The sequence below is a fragment of the Marmota marmota genome, unplaced genomic scaffold, assembly GCF_001458135.2.
Source record: "Marmota marmota marmota unplaced genomic scaffold, marMar, whole genome shotgun sequence".
Lineage (NCBI taxonomy): Eukaryota > Metazoa > Chordata > Mammalia > Rodentia > Sciuridae > Marmota > Marmota marmota.
Window position 1 is genome coordinate 26,836,227 of NW_026000242.1, and position 24,054 is coordinate 26,860,280.

Genomic DNA, 24,054 nt, shown 5'->3' on the forward strand with positions numbered 1-24,054 from the left:
CTGTGTGTCAAAGCAAGCTCTGTAAAGACTCCTATTTGAAATGCTACCTGGGAAATGAGGCTGATTCCATGTCAACGGAATCTTGGGAAGTGCACGGCCTGCAGGAAGACTGGGTTTTTAAAGATAGGCATATCCTATTCTTTAATGTTGTCTTTGTTGTTGTTTTTGTTTGTTTGTTTTCAAAAAGAAAATGAAATGAAATATTAAAAGAAAGGAAAGGAGGCAAAGACAGGGGGTGGAGGGAAGAAAGCCTGTGAAGCTGGTGATATAGAAAGGGGAGGGCCTTTCCCACAGTTGGAATCCCTGGAAAACCCCTCAGCAGGTCTGATGGTTAGAGCCCATGGGCACTGGGCATAGTGGTCTGGTTGGCAGAGTTTGGAAGGAAGGTTTTATGGAAGCCAAGGGGATGAGGACATGATCCATCCTCTGATATCTTACTGCAGGACATGGAGGCTGTGGTGGCTAGAGTCTGCCCTGTGCTTCCATTACCCAGGACTCTTCTAGCACCAAATGAGAAGAACCCAGCTAGCTGGCTTAGGCAAAGGGAGAGATATTTTGGTTCATAAACTGAATTAGCAGAGGGAGAGGAGTGCACTTTGGCCAGGGTCGATGGGAACCTGGAGCAGGAACACAGCCTTGATGTCTCTCCTCTCAGCATCTATCTGCTATTTTCCCTCACAGATCTGCTTCTGTGAACACAAAGAGGGACTGCAACCCAATTCAAGCTGAGAAGTTCTGTATGGAGGAGATGAAGAATGGCCCGGCTTGAATAGCCAAGCAGAGATGTCTTTCTCACAATGGGTGTCATCAGGGGCCTTGGCATCTTGGCTCCCTATTCACTCTTCTGAATCTACCCATAAAAGCTTTTATAAAGCCCACAAAGCCCTTTTGGGGAGCTTCAGCCCTCCCTTCATTCTGGTCATGGGGCTGATTCTTGGAGCCACTGCCTGCTGATGCTAGGAGAAGCCTCCTCATGTAGCAGCAGGATGATATCCTATCCAGGACACTTGTCTGTGTGTCAGAAGCATGGACAGAGGCCCAGCTGGTATGAAAGTCAGGCCTAATTCAAGGTTTCATGTAGTTCCTCCTATGTTGTGCCTTTCCATATATAAACCCCAAAGCAGAAGTGGCTTTGACAGGCAATGAGGATAGTAAGTGGGAAGATGCTGAGGATTATAGGAGGCTCTCGCTTCTTTGTTTGTAGCTCCTTTGCTGATCCAAAGCACAAACCTTTAAGTCCAGGGCCTCCTGCCCTCACTGTGATGCAGTGCCATGGGCCACGACTCAGGGCCCTGGCTCTCTGCACTTGCCAGCGTTCATAAAGCTGCACCGTGTTGGCAAATTCCTCCCTTTGCAGGCTGACCTCATTCCCCATTTAATTGGTTGGTTTAGCCCTTGTGTGTGACTTGGCAGATTCACCCCACCTCCACCCCAACAAGGCAAGAGTAAACAAGCTGCTTCCTGGCCCTCTGCAGATCCTGAACTGAGAACTCATGGTCTCAGAATCAATCCCAAGGAACTGTTGGCACCAGCTCTATACAAATAAAAATAGCTGACATAGAATGAGTGCATTAGCCGTGCTGGGGTCTGCACTGAGCACTGGTCAGGCTTGTCCCCCTCTCCTAAAGGGAACTTCTGGGAGAAAGAGGCTGCTATCCCCATTTTATCAATCAGGACACTGATGCACAGGAAGGTTAAATGACTGACTCAGGGTTACACAGCTGAAGGCCAATTTCCAAACCCACAAATCTGACTTTAGGGCCTTCTATGTACTTTAAGTCTTTTTTTAAAGTTAATGTTTTGTAAATATACATGATGGTAGGATTCACTGTGGTAGATTCATATATGTACATAGGGGAGTTAAGAAGATTTAGTCCACCGTTCCTCCTTTATCCCCTGTTCCCCCTCCCTCCCTTTCAATTCCCTTCTAGTACACTGATTTCTTTTATCTTGATGGATCCCACCCCTGCCCTTTCCCTTTCTCTCCCCTACCACTTATTTTGGACTAGCTTCCACAAATCAGAGAAAACATTCAGCCTTTGACTTTTTGGGACTGGCTTATTTCACTTAGCATGGTAGTCTCCAGTTATAGCCATTTACCAGCAAATGCCATAATGTCATTCTTCTTTATGGCTGAATAATACTCCATTGTATATGTACACCAATTTTTAAAAATATATTTGTCTATTGAAGGTCACCTAGGTTGGTTCCATGGGTTAGCCATTGTGAATTGTGCTGCTATAAATATTGACATGGCTGTTGTCACTGTAGTATGCTGATTTTAGATCTTTTGGGTATATGCTGAGGAGTGGGATAACTGGGTCATATGGTACTTCCACTCCTGTTTTTTTGTATTCATACTGTTTTCCAGAGTGGTGGTACTAATTTGCAGTTTCACCAACAATGTTTGAGTGCATTTTTTCACCCACATCCTCGTCAACACTTATTTGTATTCTTGATAATTGTCATTCTAACTGGAGTGAGATGAAATCTCAATGTTGTTTTGATTTGCACTTCCCTAATTGCTGGAGATGTTGAACATTTTTTTTCATGTATTTGTTGGCCATTTGTATTTCTTCTTATGATAAATGTCTGTTTAATTTTTTTGCCTATTTATTGATTTGTGTGTGTGTGTGTATGTGTGTATGTGTGTGTGTGTGCGCGCGCGCACGCACGCTTTTGAGTTCTTTGTGTCCTGGATATGATATATCCACTATCTGAGGAGTATGTGGCAAATACCCTTCTCTCCTCCTTTAGGCTCAGAGAGGGACCTTCTTAAACACTCCATGGCCAGTGGTCCACTGAGGGGAGGTCATCAATTCACCTATTCATGTTATCACATTGCTGAATGGGGAAAGATTTCATGAGGCAGGGGTGGACTTCCTGGGGCAACATCCTTTTGTTCAACATTCATGTCTTTAAGCCCAACAGTAGTAACAATATTATTACTTATCTCACAGGGTTATTGTAAATATTAAATTAGGTAATGCTCACGATATGCTTAGGACTTGTTAAGTAATCAGGAACTGTCAGCTCTCCCTCCTTGATGTGACTGTGGGCAGTAGCTCTGAAGTGCTTTGCAACAGCTACTGCAGAGCAATTCTGTCATCTAGCAAATACCAGCAGATACAGCATGAATGCAATTGGTCAGCACAATCTGTTGATTCAATCTCAGGTTCAGCTCATAAATCACCTTTCCCTTTTCAGTGTGACACTCTGGGGCCTTCTGTCCCCATGTTTCCTTCCTAAGGCCAAAGTAGCTATAGTGAGGGAAAGAGACTTTGAGTCACTGGGCTTGCATGGAGCCAAGCTTCACACTTTGGGCTGTCTGACTTTACATAAACAATGTCTTCAAGCCTCAATTTCCAGGTATTTACGATGGGAGGATAATGCCTACCTCACAGTTAGAGGGGAGAATAAAATGAGAAAACGTATGTAAAACAGATGATAGAAGTAACTGACTCTTCAGAAACACAAACAAGAACATGGAGCTCTTCTCTGGTGACTTCCAGGCTTATCCAGACCAAGCTTACCACTTCTCAGTTTACTGATCCACAAGCAGCATAAGGTGCAGGAGTCTGAAAAGTCCCAGCACCCATGCATCATGGGCATAGATGGCCACCACTGCCCCCAAATCACCAAGGGGGCTTGCCCAAATCTGGCTCAGGGGGCATTTTGCCCTGACCTTGGGAAAAGGTCCAAGTTCTCTGTTCTCCTTTTCTCCAGCTCTATAAAAAAGGAATCATGACATTTACTTCTAGGTATTTCTGCAGGCCATGGTAACAGCATAAAAGATACACTCAGGCTCTTTAGGAGAAAGGCATTGTGCACAGGCAGGGGAATGCCACTCTTTGAATGACCGGTATCACTCTACGGAAAACAGATGTGAGTGGTGGTGGGTTTTGTGTGTTTGTTACTGGAAGCCCTGATGCAGTGAACATTCATGGTTCCCTGCAGCACACAATGACAGGCTGGACTGAGAGCTGCATGTGACCTGAGCAGCAGCTGGTTTGCATTTTGTGATTATTACTTCTGTTTGTTTCGATGTGCAACAGTTGCACATGCCAGGCAAGCTGCACCCTGAGCCCAAGTCTGAGTGTTTGAATAGAAGGGGACAGTGATGTGACAGAAGGAACAGAGAAGGTATTTCTTGTTTATCAATGTATAAAGTACTTCATACACCTATGTTTATTTTTAAAAAGAAGAAGAAGAAAGAAAGAAAGAAAAGTAAGGAGATTGTTATGCTTACTGACACCAGCCAACCCTTTTCTGGGAACAACCAAATTGTGGAGGTAAACAGAACAGAGAAAGTGAAGGGGAGGGAACACTACTGGCTCATTGTGAGCCCTCTCAGTGGCTGTTCCAGGAAGGCTGGGGCAGTGGCACAGCAGGTGGGCACTACTGCTGCTGGTGGAGCTCTCTTCTGTAATGGTGTCCCAGTTGTGAGATTGCCACATGCAAAGTTTGGTGGGGCCTTTGTTCTCATCTGGGGAGGATGTCCATCCTGTCCCCTCCAAGCCTGGACTGCAGTGCAGTCCTGGGAACCAGCCATCAAATTCTTTCACATGTGGAGAATAGCGGAGTCTTAAAACATGTGCCCAGAGACCCTGGTGTACATTTTCCAACAGGTCACATGTTTTTTAAATATACCTATCCTCTGACCTTGATTAGATTTGAACATGAGGCTGCTTGTCATAATGGAAAGGTCTTGACCTTTCGAGTCACCCAAGCCTAGGCTCAAATATCACTTCTGATGATCTGCTTGTGGGGATTTTTCTCCTTTTCCTCTTCCCCTCCTTCCTTTTTTTTTTTTTTTTTTTTCGGTCCAGAGGATTGAATCCAGGGATGCTTTACCACTGAGCTATATCCCCAGTCTTTTTTTTTTTTTTCTGAAGCAGCGTCTTGCTAAGTTGCTGAGATTGGCCTCAAACTTTGGATCTTCCTACCTCAGCCTCACACATCACTGGGATGGCAGGATTGTTCCACTGCACCTGGATGAACTGGGTCTGATTCTACCAGTGAATATCTGTAAAATTTCTGTAAAAATCTAATAGACACTCAAAACAATAGTGCCAGTGTCAGGGTAGGAGCAAAGTCATCGACATCTTTGAACAAAGTCAGACCGGACTAGAGCAGAGTTGAGTTGTGTCAGGAAAAAATATGTTCTTCTCTAGGTCAAAGGGTAAGACATGGGATGGAGAACCAGCCCCCACAGTTAAGGGCTGACAGAAGTTTTCTGGATACGAACAGGACAGGAAGCCCAGATTGGCCTGAGCTATCAGCTGGGCCCAAGGTGCCATCAAGTCCTTAGGCTCCCAATGTCATCGTGACAACACCACCAAGGGCTTGGACTGACAAAAGGAAACACTACCATGTTCTGGAGGAACCCAGGGATGGCATTTGGCCAGGCCCAACTTACTCTTGTGACTTCTGGCCTCTTCTGTGGGGAGAAAAAGAACCTCTCCCCAGCTTCTCCCTGCTCTCAGCTTCCCCTTAACTACCAGGGAAATCTGTGGGGAGCTGGGTGGCAACAAAGGAGCTCCCTTGGATTTCAGGGAGCTCCCTTCCTTCATCCAAGGACATTACACAGCCACAAATCACAAGATACAGCTGTCTACACTGCCAGCGGGATATGCACGTGAAATCTAGCATTGAATGAAAAAAATCACGTTGTTGGACCTACACAATGTATTTTTAAATTAATATTCTCTCATTCATTACTATGTGTATACTCACATGTCTACAGAAAGAAATTCTCTGAACTGTTAACAATGGCTACTTACAGGGATTTAGAGGAGGGAATAGCTCCTATTTTATATACTCCTGTATCATTTGTTTTTATGACAAATGTGCATTACTTGCATAATAATTTTTAAATAAAATTTTACTGTAGGATCTCCGATCTCCTCTTCCAGTTCCCCCCTGACAACAGTCACTGAACATATGCAGTAAGAAGCTTGGAATAATTCACAGTCATCTCAACTGTTAATGAGCATCTTCTCTGGGGACAAGTAAGGGTTCCTACCCCAGACAGATGAGCTGACAGACATTGTGTACATAGTTCACCGTCACAAGAGGCAAACTGGGGCCAGGCTGAAATAGCTGCCACACTGCACAGCGTTGACATTTGTGAGGGTGTATTATGTGCTATGCACATTATAACTTTTCTCTCACGAAACCCATAAGATCGACTCATTTAGTCAGCAAACACTCCAGCACCCTGGTGTATAAGGAACTGCATCAGGTGCCTGAGTCACATTAGTGAAAAAAAAAAATTGACATGATACTTGCTCTGTGTCATCTTACAAATGAGAAGTTCAGCAACTCTCTGAAGGCGACTCAGTTAATAATAATGGAAGAGAAGTAATTAATTTTGATCTTAGTGACTTGGAATGCCTTCCTGGGGAAAAAGACAGTTGAGTCTCACTTTGAAGAATGAGTTAAGATTTGGGTGGACAGACACAAGGGCATTCCAGACCAGGTGACCCTGCAGGCCGGGGCCAAAATGGAAATGCACATAAATTCTGGGCACAGTGGTGCCTGAGCAGGAGATGAGGTCTTGAACTAAGCCTCTGAGACTGGAGAGATGTGGAAGCATCATGGGAAGGCACAGTGGGCAGGAACAGGGGACTGACTAGCCATGGGGGAGAGGGAGGGAGGAGTCTAAGATAAGGAGGCCAGGTAGTGGATAGAAGAGAAGCAAAGCGGTGAACGTGGTGGGCAAAGTGCCAAGTCCCAGGGGACTGGGTCACCCACATCTAGATATCCATCAGGAGCAGTCAAGGATTGATAAACACTTCTATTTTGCACCTAGCACCTCCAGATCACCATTTGCCTGATGAAATAGAAGAGCAGGAGCCCAGTCCCTGGGTAAGCCTGAGGCAGCTTCTGCTTGTGGATCCTTTATCCCCATGTTGCTTAGCAGGAGCATCCTGTGTTCATTAACAAAGTCCAGAAAACATTAATTACATTTCTTCCTCACAAATAGACCAGAGCCGTTGATGTGGTTGATGTGGCCTGTCCCTTCAGTACAGGCTTCTGCTGGCAATGTCACATTTCCAAAAAGAGCCTCGATAATGATTTTTCTATTAGACATTTGCCTACCAATCACTATTAAGAAATAACTGGCCTTAGAGGTCACAGGCAGTGCACGGGGAGAAGACAGGGACAGTAGGAAGGAGCAGGCTGGGTTCTGCCCTAGAGCCCTTGTCACTTCTCATGAACCTGTTTCTTCATCTGAAATGCAGGGGTGAAAACATACCATGAGACTGACTGCAGGGCTTTTTTTTCTTTTTTTATGGTGCTGCGGATTGAAACCAGGGCCTTGTGCATGCAAGACAAGCACTCTACCAACTGAGCTATATCCCCAGCCCTACAGGGCTTCTTAACATGAAATAATATTCCAAAGCCAACTCAGTAAATGTTAGGTCCCACCTCCCTCAAACATGCAGAGGGCAAAAACAAATCTGGATGTGGTCCTGTGTTATTTATTAGCTTCCACAATTCATGTGCTTGTCATTGTCCTTGAGCCTTATGTTCTCTGTGAACACATTTTAAGTCTCCAAAAATGGGGCACAGCCACCCTTTGATATGCCCTTTGATAGGGTCTCCTTCCGGGCTCCCATAGGCTCCAGATTCAGTTTTAAAAATCATATTTATAAATACATCTCCCAGTATTCTATAAAGGGAAGGGTCTGGAGGGCAACAGGCCCATTAGGAGAGGAAGCAGCTCTGGCTTACCTGTCAGGAGCAGGGGCAGATATAGGGAACACACCGGGCAATGTCATGTTTGATAAAAGCGTGTCTAAAGCAATAGAACATAAAAAACATTGAGTGACAGAAAGTTTTCTTTTATATTGCCAACACGGAACATTTTTCTTTTCTAAGAAGAAATTCCACAGCTCCTGGTTTATTTCTCATTTGTGTCCCAACTCCCGATTACAATGAGCCCAGGCATTTTAAAATGCTTTGCCTTTCCCTGCAGCTCTCTGAGGCCTCAGCCAGGCTCTCAGCAGAGGCCAGCATTCCTTTGGGGTACAATGACATGTCCTGCTTGGAATGACTACACAGAACTTCTGGGACTGAGGATTTCTCTCCTGCAGTGTCCAGGGGGCTAAGAGAAACGCCAGAGCTCAGGGGGCACGTCACAGGAGCTCCAAGGACTGGGTGAGGGCAGGTAGATGGGTGTTGGTGGAGGAGGCAGCTCTGATGCTCCTCCAGCAGTCTTCCAGGGGCAGTCCTGGACAGGTAGGGGCAAGGGTTCTTTCTTGCTGAGGGAGGCACGGAGGCAGGCATGCAGAAATGGAGTTACTCTGGATGGAAGGCAGGACAGACAAGAAGCCAAGCAGACAGGAGCTGAAGCTCCCCATCTCCCAGGCCCCCCACCCCTTCACAGGCAAGTCCACAGACTCTGGGCAGGTACAGCTGCTTCAAATCCCCACTCTGCCAATTTTCGAGTCTTCCAGTGTCAGTTTAAATCCTCATAAAACGGGATCGTGACTTGACTGCTGTGAGGGCTGATGGGGACAATGCATGTAAATCACCAGTGTTTCTTGGGGGACTACAGATGCATTCTTCACAACCACCCCAGCTCATATTTAGGAAGTTTTTCGGTGCTACAGCTAGGAAAGGGTGAGCAGAGACTTGGAGCAGAAAAAGGGCCAGAGGACAGAGGGCACTGCCCTCCTTAACACAGAGATCCCAGGGTCACATCTCTACCCTGCAGCCTTCACCGGAGGACTCTCCTGAGGTTTATTCTGTTCTGCTTTAGTCACTGAGGTTCTTGGACTAAATTCCACCAATTTACCATGTGACTTCTTTCTACCAAAGCCCCCACCACCACCGTGCCCCATCACCCCGAAGCACTAACAATGCAGTTTCCATGCCCCATGTCCATCCTGGGGCACAGGGGCACCTCCGACTCCCGTCCAGTCCCCAGGGTCCAGGCTGCTTGGGCAAATCCTTGAAGCAGAGCTGTTTCCAGAAGTAACAGGCAGACTCTGAGTCCTGGAACCCCGACAAGGATGCTAGCATGTGATCAAAGAGGACATGCCCCCCATCCCTGTCCCCTGAACTCCCTTTCTCTTGATTTATTTGGAGGAAGCCGGAGGGTAGGTGACCAGCGCCACCATGACTCATTTCCTCCTCAGAACCATGAGCTCCCTGTCAGTGTGGGCTGAGGCCCACAGGGGGCGCTGAAGGCCTCTGGAGCGGAACAATCAGTGGTGCTGCCTCCATGCGGCACAGTGAAATGAAGCATTTATTGAGCACCCAGTATGTACATTCTTTGGGGAAGAAAAGAGCCAGTGAGAGGGACAGAAGAGCCACTTTGCCATTTTATCCATTTATTATATACAATATTAAGGCACAAGTTTAAGCAGCAAAGAATAGGAAAATCTTTGGCTGACCGACAGCATCCACATTTGCTGTGGGGGACACGCCATGTTCTCAGTCTCCCCCCCACTCTGTACACAGATCCATCTGGCTGTACACCACCCCTCAATGCAGACCAGCAAAAATGAAGGTGACAAAAGGTCACACTCGATGCCAGATTCTATGGGAGGAACACAGCACACGACAACCAGGCACAGTGAGCACACGCTCAGGCAGGGGGTGCAGTGGCCTGAGGGCGCCATCATTCTGGTGGAACGCACCTGGCTCACCCTGGTGTCACAGAATTTTACACAGATTCTGTTAAGTGCCTCGTTGAGTAAGAGGCTCCAGTGTCCCTCCCTAAAAGGAAAACCACCTTGATTTAAATAGAACCACTGTGGATAAATCTGCTTACATTCTGCTTTGTAATAAATACTCACAGGTGTCTATCTGAGAACAGAATCCTAGGAAAAATTACATGTCAACACAACACTGGGCGTCAAAACTTCAGCAGCTGATACAAGAATATGCTGTATATGTACTGCCTTATATAGAGGACAGTGTTTAACTCTGTGAAGAAGCAAAGTTTCATGACAAAGAAACACCTCAGTCACAGCATACATGACAATAACATGCTCTTAAGTCTAACTCAGTTTTAAAGAATACCTACCAGATATTCATACTAACGAATATGCACTTACATCTGTCGTGTATGCAGAGATGTGAACACATACGAGGCATGGCAAGAGAACAGCCTTCTAAAACAGAATTCTCTAGAAGCTGCACATTCTGCTGAGTACTGTCCTTCCTTAAATGGGCACTTTGAGAGGCTCTGAATCCAAAGACTCATTCCAAGACACTTCAAGATCATTTTTAGAAACAAGAATGGTCTAACTTACTTTAACTGCAAACTTTATTCATTCACCTGTGCTGACAACAACTTGGGATTATTTCCAAAACTTAAATCCATCTTCAAAGGATAGAGATTCCTCACCTCTAAGGGGAATCAAAGGAACATATATCATGTCCTGAAGGTCACTCTAACAGAGGAGTTCCCAAAGTGTTTTCATTACTTAGACAGCACTGCAGTCATCAGTATATAGTCTCCCAAAGGGACACATTTTAAAGGAAGATGGGGTGAGATGAAACACTTGGATTTTCTGAATATTAAGAAATTCTACTCACAACCCTAGAGTCATACCTCATATGTAAGCACTTACATGTACACATCTTAATATATCATTAAATTACTAAATAAGAAAAGGGTACACTTCTTAAAAAGGAAGAGGAAAAGTTGCTCATTAGTTCCAGAAGAAATTCTTTTACTGAAATGCTGACCTTTGCATGCTCCCAGCTGGCCAGTTTCTGGAAACTTCTTAATTATCCTTTCCATCTCTGTGGATCCACACACCAGAGGCAAATGCACTAAACAATTCTCACATCAAATGAAAACATTTCAAACACATGGATTAATTAGCAGGAAAAAAAAGAAAAAGAAAAGAAAGTCAACATTTATAAAGGATATAGCATGGTTGCCTCAGGTTTGGGGATATGGAGAAGCTATTGGTAGATACTCTCTGGCTTCTTAAAGCCTTCACCATTAAAAATTCTCATAAGATCCCACTTGAAATGGCCACAAGACTCCTTTACCTACGAAGTGTACAATGTCATTCAGGAAACACGGAAAAACATGCGCCTCAGTTGCTCCAGTGCAGACATGGAGCACGACTTTGGTTTTGGGAAGCATATCTCTTTGCTCAGTATAGGTCCTTGCAGTCCCCATGTGAGCTGCCTGTCTTGAAATCTTTTAAACCCCATCTCTTCTCTACTGTCTCCTAGGACCCCAGCCCCAGTTATGTTTGCATCCCCTCTGGGATTCTGAAGGCTGTCAGGTAGGACAACTTCTCATACCCCCTGCACTGGAAAAAGGTGCTTTAGCGACTGCCTCACAAGGACCCAGGGAAAGAGGCCAACCCAGGTGAGAATGGATAGGAGTAATGACTGGCTGCAGGGACATTCTGAAAGCCTCTTTCCTGAGCAACAGATTCACAAAGTTCTCTGTTCCAAGTTCAGAACTTATTTGGAGCAACTGTTTGGATATCCATTCTTAGCCCTGTAGACTCACAAGGGTTCCAAAGGGCAGCCCTCATGGGACTGTAGCCAGAGGGGCTCTGTCATCTCTGCCCTCCCAACCAAAGCCTGGGTAGAACTAGGCAGCCCTACCTGGCAGGCATGGAGAGAACAAGTGAACTCCACACTGTCACTGGCCACCAAGCTGTGGGAAGCAGAAGGAACGCCAAGAAAAGAAAATGCTGAGCAAGTGTTCTGTACATGCTCTGAGATTTTTGAAAAACAATGTTTTTCCTGGCAGCTTAGCTATGTGAATCCACAGCAGTACTAGTTCTTGTGTACAGAACTAGCTAGTTAGTGAATGTCTAGTAAACCCAACAACTTCTAATATTCCATATCTCATACCCTGGCATCACACAGAAACGACCCGACAACCCATTCAAGGATGAAGCCAAATTACTCTGGGATACTTTCATGAAAAGCCAAAGTCTTATTTTACCCTTCATCTGGAGACAGGATCCTCAAATTCTATGATCAGATGTCCCTGGGAACTTCTGAAAAAGTCTAGAACTCCAGAAAATGTGAACATTTTTTTTATGTAACCAAGTAATTTATCTACAGGAATCAAACTTAGGGCTTCTCTTGCTAGGTATTAAGCACTCCACCACTGAGCCACAGCCACAGCCTGTAAGTATTTTTCAGATATATTTTGTAGCTGTGCTCGGAATAGAACACAAAGATCTCCAGCTATGCCTGGTGTTTATGGGCAATTCTAGAAGTTTTAGGTCTAGTCCTATTTCTTAGGCCCTGAGAGGTGTGGCAGAGAGATATGTGTGTGTGTGTGTGTGTGTGTGTGTGTGTGTGTGTGTGTGTTTACAAGCACATTACAAAGTCACAGAGAATCCAGATGAAGTGCTGCAGGTCATGTTTAAGGCCAGGAAACCTGTGGTTTAGGCTCCTCTTTAAGCCTTTGCTTTAAATCCTAGCTTGTCCTGGCTGTGAGGCTTTGAGGAGAGACTTCTCCCTCCTGAGCCAGTTTCTGCATTCCTGTAATGAGGACAGTAAACTTACCCCTGCAACCCAGGGAGATTTCACTACAGTGCTCACATATGGTCAGTATTAAAAAATACAGCTAGCATTCTTCTCAAAATCAGATGATGTAAGACATCGTACAGCACCTGTAGTCCCTTTGTCCTACAGGCAAGCTAGGTTTCAAGCAAACAACGATGCTGAAAAGTCCCTGGCTGTCAGGAGATCTCCCACAGAAGAAAACACATGAAGGCCAGAGATCCCCTTTCTCAAGGAGGGGTCATAATAGGTTAGAAAAAAGAAGACTGGCACAAGCCACACACAACTGTAATTGAAGCCCTGAAAAAACGGTGTTTCCATCTGTATTCTGAAAGATCTTTGATGATTCAGGGGGTCCCACGAGAGCAAGCCTCATGCCCAAGAATGCCAATCTCGTGTTCGGAACATGCAGATCAGGCTTTGGGGGGAAACTGGGCTATGGCTCTCGGTTTTACCCATTGCTGGGGAGACAGCCTAAGTCTGGGGTGGCTCAGACATGGCAGTGGAGCTGGCAGAGGTGACTTCCCATCGTTGGACACTTTGTTTTCTGGTCTCTATCCAACATTAATAGGGGTACAAATGTCATTAAGAGAGTTAGTTGCGATTCACTCAGCCTCATTCCTGTGAAAAATTGACGGGGAACAGAGACTGGTGGGATCCCTCTGCCCCATCCCTACCCTAGCCATACTTAACCCTTTCCCGAGGACTCTCCCATATACCAGGGCATGGAGCCAACTCATGTTTCAGAGCTGCCTCACTTTCCCATTCTGTACAGTAGTTGCTCTGATATTCCATGTGAGACTACAGGAGAAGCAGGTAGCACAAAGCTCAGGACCCACCCCACAGCAGGGCTCGGAGCATTAGTTCCCAATCACTCTGTCATGTTAGACAGATCAGAGGCCTTCTGGCCAAGCCATGTGTTTCCTCCCTCCCCTTTCTGGCTCTCACCTCTCGTCTTCTTTCTGTTACCTCAATGTGGGGATGCTCTAACTTTGCCCAGTTACACTGTGATCATCAGTCCTAAAATAAGCTACCCAAGCTAAGTTTCTGAGTAGTATTGTCTTCAGTGCTCATTTAGGAGGTACCGAAGTCTTAAACCTAGGGCTTGTTCCCTCCCACCCCTCCATCCCCTTCTCCAAAGTAAGCATGAGGAAAGGGGCCTGGGAAAGCATGGATCCAGCTGACCTGGGAGAAAGATTCAGGACCCTGCAAGAGCAGATGACACCAGATGAGCTTCCCCTCTTGTCTAAGCCAGCATCTCCTGGATTTGGACGGGCAGCTTTGTGAACATCACAGCAGGGGTGCAAGAGGCCCACTTCCTCACCCACTCCTGGCTCTTGTCCCATGGCATTTCTGTCTTACTCTGGATACACTATCACACAACTGAAATCTTGAAAAACCTGACCACATTGTATACATACTGGCCTGACAGATTACAAAGCAAGTTCATGGCAGAAGCTGAGGCAGAGAAGTCTATAGGCTCCGCAACAGCAGGCAGAGGAGTGTGCAGGGCAGGGGAGAGTGGTAAACATGTTTGTGAGCCCCAGATATAAGGAAGTAGTACAAAGGTGCCTGGCAAGATTCCCCATGCCACTGAGACGACTGTTTGTAAACTGTCATCCATTTCCTGCAGAGCTATCCTGAAAGTCTTACCCTAGCAGAAAAATGGGATGTCAGGTTCCTTGCAAGAAAGATGACGTGAGACAAAAAAGCCAGTGCCGTGATCTTGATGCAAGATCTCACAGTGACCTACGGAACCCTCTGTCCTGTCAAAGCGGACAGTCAGCATGAGATTCACAGCTGCAGCCCACTGTGCAAAGGTGGAGAAAGCAGCCGGGAAGCCAGCAGGTGGCTTGTCCTACTGGCCATTATTACACATAGCAAGAAGGATGACAGTCAGATGCTGCTGTCCTAAGTCCCACACCTAAGGAAGGCTGTCATGTCTTAAAAAGAAAACAAATGACGGAACAATGAAAAAGTAAAATGAAAGCAAGTAAAGCAGAGAAACTCAAGAGAAGTGAAGGAAAATAAAGACCAAGATCATAATGCTCCCATCCTGTTTAGAAAACACTGCTGAATCCAGAAAACCTAAGAAGCCCATAAATCTCCTGAAAATTCAAACCCAAGAGGTAATTAGGTGAAGCCCACCTTTGAAATTCTCCATGACCCTGGACATTTCTTCTTGCTGCCAAACCTCCACACACTCATGGGACACCCCACAATGGTAAGGCGGGCTACATTATATCAAGATGGGCTCTAGAGATTTCTAGAAGGTTCTTCTTAAGCCAAACATGCTAAGAGGCAAGGAGAATGGGGATATTCCAAGGAAGGCCCATGTTTAGGTTTATCTATTTATAACCAGAGAACGGGGTATACACAGAGCCTTCCCAGGAGGTACAATTTCTATACAATAAAAAATTCCATTTCCTATTTCTTCTTCTTAACTTTGTTTCCAAACCTACATGCATCTTCTCCCTTCTGCTATATGCTCTAAAAATACATAGCTCTCTCTTCTCTCTGCAGTCATGTAGGTCTCTTGTTTTTAACAACTATAAAAAATGTTCTTATTAATCTGAAATCTTATCAGTTCATATCATTCCTGGTTTCCCATCTGCAACCTTCCTGATCTTTCTTTTCCTCTGCCACTCTCCTTGTTTGTCAGTGTTCCATAATGACATTCAGCAGGGATGACAGAGTTAGATGAGAACTTCCATCATCTCTCCATCAGGGAACTCGGGCTTGTGCAGCAAGCTGCTCACGCGGCCTCTGTGCTCCGGTGACTTCCCGTGGCCAGAAGAGTTCTCTGCCAAATAGAGAGGGAATAACATCAGCATTCCTCAGGAAGAGCAGAGGCTTTATGAGCTCTCTCTACAACAAATTCATTTCAAATGCTGGGGCTCTCCTGGGAGTCTCACTCACCACAGAGTATTCAGGAAAGGCCTAAGTAATCCATCTCACAGTGGAAAAACGATGAGTGACTAGACCAGGATTCAGATACAAATGAAAATGAGGACCTTGATGGAAGAGCATTAAATGGAAAAGATGACACTGGGCCTTTGTGCAGAACCTGCACACCCACTCTCCCTCCACTCAAAACCACCAAGCACTCCCTACAGGCTAGGCACTTCTTACAAATTCCATTTCTTACTTGGAAAAGCATATCCCAAGAATTACATCTACAAAAAATGACAATACTGAATTTACCTGTCCGTTTTGGAGGGTGAAAACAAAGACCACACCCCCTTGGAGGAAACAGGTAACACATGTCCCCAAGGAACTCCCACCTCCTCCAAAGAATTCTTGAAAAGGGCTATTCCCAGAATTATGATTGTCCAAGGCCAAGTCTACTCTTCCCCTGGACACTTTGGACTCACCCGCCCTAGCTTTCTTCTCTTAAATATTTAAAACAACTCATAAGAATTGGCCCAAGTGCTGTGGTGCAATTAAAGCAACTCTGAGTTCACTCGACTTCCCCTTCAATGAGCATGTCTTCCACGGAGGCCTGGATCCTTGGCAAGTTAATGCCTTGAAGGCACCATCTATGAACCTGGGGACCAAATGTACTGGAGGGCACTCATACCCTAATATCCCTCAGAGGTGCTGTCCTCGCTCCTTCTGGGGAAAGTAAACATTACAGGGTGGACTGGAGCTGGGTGCTCATTTTACATGGTAATGACTTAGGAGTGTCTTTGCACATTTTATCACCATGATGACAAAGAGTAAGCAGAGCCTATAAGTGCTGCTGCTCCCTCTCCAGCTCAACAAAAACCTCCTTCCCGGGCCCACATGGCTCGGTGGGATCTCGAACATAGAGGACATACCGGTTTTCTCTGCAGTCCCTTTGGTGGCTGGGTGTTTCAGGACGGGGCTGTTGGAGGGGGTGGTGCTCAGCCTGCCGCGGTTGGGGAGCGAGGCCATGTTGGGCCACAAGAGTTCAGTGCTCTTGTCAGTCTGGGTGCTGCTGTCCTTGCTGCCTGTCTTCACGTGGGCACTGCTGGCTGACGTTACAGAAGCCGCAGGGGACAGTACAGAGGCCGGTGGAGTTGGCAGCAGAGGGGCAGAAGCATGCTCATGGTGCTCTTTTCCCAGCAGCAACCCTGAGGGCAGAAAAAGAGTTTTTTTCAATGATATTCTTCTCTTTTCTTTTAAAAACTAAACCTGGAAATTGTTTCCTTCTTGACTGAGGATTGCTGCGTTCATTGATTGACTCATTCACCAAGCACTTAATACACACTTTTTGTGACAAACACTGAGAGAATAAAAACGTGAGCGACTCAGTCCCATCTCTAAAAAATGGTAGTTTTTTTTTTTTCTGCAGAGGAGGAGGAGTCATCAGGTTATAATAAAAGTCATAGGATGAAATTATTCATAGGATGGTGTCCACAAACAAATAACATGTTACAGGAAAGAGTGAGTAGACTCCTGCAAGGCTTTCTAGAGACCACACTTACTTTACCCAACATGTCCCGGGGAGATTCTGGGGGAGACATGCTACACCTGAGGAAAATTAAAAGGCCTCCCTGGTCCTAGACATGTTCCCACTGGCCCTTTGCTCTTCTGAGATGCTGCTCTGTCTGGGCTGTGTAGTATGTATCCCTTTCGCTTGCTCTGCCTTTGATCATCACATAGCACATGAGATGGGTGTGACCTTCCAAGACGTCAGTCAATCTGCTGACAGCAAGACATTATGAAGCTAGACTCAACTCCCTGAAACCTGACCTCTTGCCTCATTTGAATGGCTTATCCCCAATAAAACTCAGGTTCTAGGTATGCTCACTCTCTTTCTTGCCTGCCTTGCCCCCTTTGTGGGAGCTGTGGCTGAGGAGTGGTCACTGAACCCAAAGAAAAGGTACTTTTCTGTGTCTGTGTCTTCTTTAGTCAGCCAAAATTCACTTGGAGTGACCCTGACTGGTCAGTCGTGTGTCTCCTACTGCCAGATTCGAAAACAAATGTCTTCCCTGGCTGGGACAACCACCAAGTCGTACATGTTATTTCCCCACAGAGCTATGGCCCCCAAGAAGAAGGAGCCAGCTGGGCTCCTGGAAAGGGCCACTGAGCCTTGTCCTTGACCTCCCCAGAAAGTGGTGAGGCTGGGGTGGGAAAGAGGGCATGCTGGCTTGGAGGAGGGAGGTATGGAGAGCAGAGGCATCTATTTTCCGTCTTCCTACAAAGCTGGATAGGAAGGTAACTTTTCTATTTTTAAATAGAGCACACATTTCAGAAAAGTGCCAGCACTTAGAACTCTGGTCTATAGGAGAAGTGGTAAGCACAATCAAGTATTTGTTCATTTGTCTTAGTAAGGACCCAGCAATTCAGAAGGTATTCTTGCCAGAGCTGTTCAAGGTGCCCATTCATAACTCAGGGAATTTCAGTGTGACCACGTTATATTTCTCAAAATGCAACGTGCCTGGCAATTACTTGGCTGTATGGCTATAATGAAGAAATGATGCAGGAACTGGGCCTGAGCTTCTCTGCCTTTCTGTCGGTCCACGGACCACACTTTGAGTAGTAAGGGCAACCGGCCTTTCAAATTCCTTAACCAGGGTTGCCTGGGCATCCACTCTGCTCTCTAACTGGTCTAGGATAGCGAAGTGTCCTTGGGATGGTGTTTGATGATCCCAGCTGCTGTCCTAGGGCTTAACACATTATCTTACTTTGTATTCCACAACTTTCTTGTGAGGTAGGTCTTATCCTCTGTCAACAGAGAAGGAAATGGAAGCTCAGAGAAATTAACTTCTCTCAGCTAAGAAGCAACAGGAAGGGAGTCAAACCTAGCCATGCCTGATCTGGAGCTCAGCCTACACTCTTTCCTCCTGAACCTGCCTGGTGAAACTCTGGAGTCTGACAAGATGTTCTCAGGGTGAATGGGTTGAGTAAATCACTAGGCAGCTTCTCTCCTATGAGCCTCTGAGCAGTAAGGAAGGTGGACACTGTCATCTCTGCCTCCTCCCAAAGCTGATCAGGTAAGAGAAGACAAAAATGTGGGGGACTGAATGAATGCCTCTGCCTGGACCCTAGGGGTCCCTCCCTGTTTTTGTGAGACATGGACACCAATTACAATAACAGAGAGGAATATGGTGCAGACAATACAGCCACTCTTCCTTCAGGTCAAGGTCCGAGGCTCCCAGACCTGATTTAGAACTGCTAAATCCTGGGGAAAAGACACTAGAGTGTTTGCCTGGCTGTAGGTCAAAACATGGGCTTCTCCCAGAGACATTTCCACCAGAGCTGAGCAAATTTCAAACTCCTTAACCAGGGCTGCCTGAGCATCGCCTCTGCTCTCTCACTGGGCTAGGATAGCTAAGTGTCCTTGGGATGGGGTTTGATGATCCCAGCTGCTGTCCACACATGTCCTCTTTGAAGTGAATTTCCTTTGAGGGCAGGGGCTGCTACGGCCACCAGTGGAGGGACTTCAAACAGTGATTCTAGCTAGGAGCCTTTGATCCCCCCAACTCTGTTGGGTTCATATGGAAGCTCTTATCCCCTCTGGAACAAAGCAGCCAGGCTCCTCTGGGGTCCTGTGCTGGGGAAAGTTGGCTCTGGGCTCAGCAGAGAAACAAAAACACACACTGACCCAGGTACATGCATCAAAGAAGGGCCAGATCCCTGGAGTTGCCAGAATGCAGGGGAAGGGAGTAGAGCGTGTGTGTGTGTGTGTGTGTGTGTGTGTGAGAGAGAGAGAGCTGCCCACTTCCTCTCCTCACTAACCCAGGCAGTCAAGGAATACTGCCCTCCCTTCAGGAAACCCACTTCTGGCTAGGACCACACTTGTAGAATTCTCAAAATTCTGCTTGCACAACAACAACAACACAGCAAGAGCCACCACCTCACACTTGAGAGCACTTCCTCCAACATGCTTCCCCGTCATCTCACATGGCCTTCCCATGCCCCATGGGGCAAAGCAGGGCAGACCTGAACTCTTTCTAGACACAGAAGTAAAGGCTTGGAGCAGAGCCCAGTTCAGAGGCCTGATGTATCTAAGCCTTTTCTATTAGGACATTTTGGTGTGTCACCTCAAATTTCAACAATAATGACATGGGTCCACTTAAGGCTAACAACTACTCTGCTGACTTCAGAATTTACACAGGGCTTCCACATAGCCCATTTAATTTCTACAACCAAAGTATGACAGACTGATTGTCTGTCCCAACTTACAGAGGAGTAAACTAAGATGAGGAAATATTTAGGGAAACTCCTGTGTCCCACAAATGGCAGGAAGACCGCCTCTCAGTACTTGTGTGATCTTGCTTTCTAGATCCTGGTCTGAAGGAGGAGTGGGGCTCACCTATGCTGCCTTTCCAGGTCTTCTCTTCCTTCTTCTCTTCGGCCAGCTGGTTGCTGGTAAGTGAGGTCTGGCGGGAGTGTGCCCCAGAGGCCGCCGCAATGGACGGGACAGAGCGAGCTGGCCGAAGGCTGGAGGAGTCAGTCTTCCCAGCATCCTTACGGGATCGCTGCTGGAGGACTTTAATCATGGCATCCTTCTCAATGATTTTGGCATGGAGATTCTTAATACTGTGAAACAAATCAAAACAGTCTTAATAAAGTTTATTTAGTTAGAAAAATCTGAAACATATTTCTCAGGTTGTCCTGGAGACTTAAACTGAAACTCAGGGTGGAGGGTCAAGTACAGTACAAGTCTTCAAATATTCAGAATTTTCAAATTGCATAAGGTGGGTCTTTTGTAGTAGGTCAAAAGGGCATACCTTTCTCTGACACCTCAAGAGAGTGGGACTTCTGGGAGGTGTGGTGAGAATGACCATGGCCACCTGCTAGAGACTCCCTGGACCAATGTGCTTGGGACCACATTTAGCAGGTCTAGTACGGGAAGCAACAGAGGAACCCAGAAACTAAGGCTCAAACGGGTGAGCTTCTTCACATTCTAAGGGGAAAATGAAGATATGGAAGAAGGTTCTTTTCCCTCATGGATGGCCCAAAGTGGGAACCAGAAAATACCTGAGTTCATTTCACAACTCTGATAGTGACTACTGATGGCTCAACCATGCAACCCTATTTTCACATCTCCACAGGTCCTCAGGTAGTCAAGTGGGGCAGGCTAGTTTTATAACGTTAAAAAGCCCGCAGGTAATCTTGTGCAGCCCCACAGAGAATGAGTTAACCAAGTTCCTTATCTTTGGCTAGAATATGTAAACTCTGGCTCAAAAACCTCTGGATCTTTGGAATAGAATTGGTTTCTCCTTTCCAGCCCATAAAGTCTGGAAGGTAAAAGAGATGTACACCCAGAAATAGCACAGGCATCTAAATTCTCCCTTCCTTACACTCAGCCTCCATCCTAAAGCCTACACTGACTTGCAGCAATGCCCCCAAAAGCACCAACACCAGTCCTCCTGCTAAGTGAAGCCACCTGCTTAGGTGTGAACCTTTCCCTTCTCTCCAGGGCAGGTGAAAGTCTTTGGAGACCTCAAGCTCACAGAATTCAGAACAGGCCAGAGAAGCAATCCTCTCTGAAAGGGCTATAGTGGGGGTGCTATAGCAGCTGATGGTCCCACTTGGGTGAAGTGTAAGCTGTCAGAGTGGTGCCCAAGGGTTCCACTGCACACAGAGGTCCCTTACGTGTACTCCATGTCCTGACACCTCCTGTTGGCCTGCACCACTTCCTCCTCCTCCTGCCAGATGTGGGCCTCCAGTGAGCTCTCGCCATAGCTGCCGTTCCTTGAGTGGTTGATGATGGTGGTGTCCCTGGGAACACAGGACATGCACTGGATCACAGGAGCCTTCTTGCTTATTTTCAACACAGACACAGAATGGACAAGCTGGTGTTCACAATGGAACAGAGATTTTCTCTTTACCTTCCCCTGGATCTTAAAAGCCTCCTGTCTCCACTTCCTCGCTCATTTATCAATCTCATCAAATCCAACAAAATGTGCAAATGCTCATGAACAGGCAACCAAAGGGTGCATGCTAACAACATCCACAAACTCCTTCACCCAGTTTCCTTTCTTATATCCTGGCCAATTCGCCTCCTGAACTCGAAAGAAGTAAGATAGTGTCTAGGGAAAGCAAAATAGAATTCAACATCAAACTTGTCTGACCCTTCTACTAAGAACTTTGCATATTAATCTATGTGGTAGGTTATAAATATATAGATGGGGCACCTATGGATTTCATCTACTGGCACGGGGATACTTTATCATTTTATTTACTGGTGTTTCTATGTTTGGATTTTTCATACTCATCTCACTCTTCCAATCAGAGTTAAAAGTTCCACCTGTATGTATCATCTACACAGCAGTATTTCGGTATTTTACAGTAAAAGCAAAAGGATTCAGTAATGGATAGATGCTGAGATTGATCTTCTTGGGCAGAGAGGCCCCATGCTGAATTCTCTCTTCCTGTCTCTATGCTGCTTCCCTTCTTGTTTTATGGGCTCTTGCCTAGGATTCAGGTCAGTTCAAAGTAACAAACATACAGGGTACCGGGAAGAAAGATGAAGATGACAGACACATGGTACTGAAAGTTCAGTTGAGGTGGGCAGAGAGAACACAAGGACAAGATGTAGGTAAATGAAAAAGCAGTTCATCCGAAAGCAGGTGTCTGAAAAGAGCCGGTCAGAGATAACTATTCCTGGGCTGGGGTTGTGGCTCAATGGTAGGGCGCTTGCCTAGCATGTGTGAGGCACTGGGCTTGATTCTCAGCACTGTATATAAATAAATAAATAAATAAATAAAGGTCCATTGACAACTAAAAAAATTTTTTTCAAATGATAACTATTCCTACCACTAATTTTGTCAATTTAATCTCTCCAAATTCAGTGATAAGCAAAAATATAATGAGCCATTTTTGTGATATATGTTAAGATACACAATAATGCCTGATTATGTGAATACTAAATTCATAAGAAATAATCCAACTAAATATTTCACATCTCTTTAACTTCATATTCCAAGGCTACAATCATATTGAAAGCCTTAAAGCTTTTTCTAGATTATCCAAAAACAGCAAAACAACAACAAAACAACAACAAAAAAACCAGAGGCCCCTTTTTCACAAGAGCTATCAATGAATGAGCATTATTTCATGCAGGACTGGGCAAAGCATGGTACACGTGGTCTCTCATGTAGTTCTTATAATGTGTGTAGCAGGTATTAGCCCCCAATGTACAGATGAAACCAGGGCCAGATGACTTTTCCAAGAACACCCAATTAGTAAATGGTGGACACTGATTCAAATTCAGAGAGTGATAACTCCCATGTCCATGTCCATTCTACTACACTTCTTGAAGTTTCATTTGCCTTTATGAAGCAGGCTTCAGCCAAGGTACACATAAAGAGGGTACATATGTAGAATGTGCCTCAAAAAATGCAAACTATGACTGAAAACATATCATAAAAGCAAATAATAAGGCAAAAAATGTTTTAAATATATTTACAAAATTATAAAATTACTCTATAGTGCACAAAATTCATCAATATAGGAATTAGCGACTAGAAACATTTTCAACCAACTGACTTTTGGAGAACTCACATAGAACCACAAATTTAAAAATTTATGCTTATACTGACAAGTAAGAACAGCAGGCACAATTAGATGAAAACAACATTGAAGGTAAATAATGCATTGCTTTGAAATTCATAAAAAGTTTCAAAACCTTCTCCACATGTGGAAAATAAGTTAAGCCACTAACAATCCTGATCAGTGGCAGCAAGATGCATAAAGATGACAAAATCAGTTAGTTTATAAAAATTATATTCTTTGTTTAAAGATCACTGCTTATAAATGTGACCCATGTACCAGTGGCTGAAAAGCCACAAAACTAATAGCTGGAAATAATAATTTTTACCAATTTATCTGTAACAATTCAGCAACTAGACGTGAGCTTAGAATTTCAACCTTTCTCAAAAATGCTTTATTTTTCTCCCCACCCCACTGTGCCACCTTGTTATCAACAGAAAGGCAACACTGACATTTCAGAGATTTTCTATGAAAAGAACATTAAAACTGGAGTAAATATCTGCACATCTCTGAATCCAGCCCCCTCACCCTTGTTCTGGCTGTGGGAAGGGGTAGGCTACAAAGGGGAGGGCAGTTTCCCACAGAATTATCAGATGCTTGAAGAGGATATGTGGAAATAAACAAGGGGGGGAAGGGAGGGATGGTAGAAAGGGACTCCAACTCTCCATTTAGGCCTCCAAACAGGGCAAAGAACAACAAGACTGGGAAAAATCCCACAGAACTACCATTCTCTGAGATAAGAGCCATTTCCTCCTGTATGAAGGCTAGTGAATAACTCTGGGCCTAGAATCTGTGAGAGGGTCTGTGTGGTTCTTCTTATGTGCTCCTCCCTGTACCCATCACAGGGTCTATTTATCCACCACTTCTGATTGTATGGTCCAGTTCCAATCATCCCCTTAGGACCCAAGATCCCAAACAGAGTCTAATCTGAAAAATTAATAGAAGTTGAAACAATAATAATACATGAAGGGCCCTTTGTCATCTCTCCAGGGTGACACAGGTACACTGCTATGGGCACTTTAACATCCTCAGTTAGAGGAATGTGTTCCCTGCTCTTAACCAGTCCAGAATTAT

At 45.4% G+C, this 24,054-nt stretch overlaps 1 protein-coding gene across 3 annotated transcripts in view; it reads right to left on the minus strand.

Annotated features, from left to right (window-relative positions):
• Positions 1 to 9,327: 9,327 nt before the first annotated feature.
• The window catches only part of Amotl1 (angiomotin like 1), a 153,349-nt gene continuing 138,622 nt past the window's right edge, over positions 9,328 to 24,054 (minus strand). For all 3 annotated transcript variants that reach the window (XM_048795775.1, XM_015489976.2, XM_048795776.1), the window contains 4 exons: positions 21,082 to 21,207; positions 19,796 to 20,022; positions 16,332 to 16,607; positions 9,328 to 15,313 (listed from right to left, as the gene is read on the minus strand). In XM_048795775.1, the coding sequence (XP_048651732.1) occupies positions 15,207 to 15,313; positions 16,332 to 16,607; positions 19,796 to 20,022; positions 21,082 to 21,207 (736 nt within the window). In that variant the 3' untranslated portion in view covers positions 9,328 to 15,206. The remainder of the gene's footprint in view (positions 15,314 to 16,331; positions 16,608 to 19,795; positions 20,023 to 21,081; positions 21,208 to 24,054) is intronic.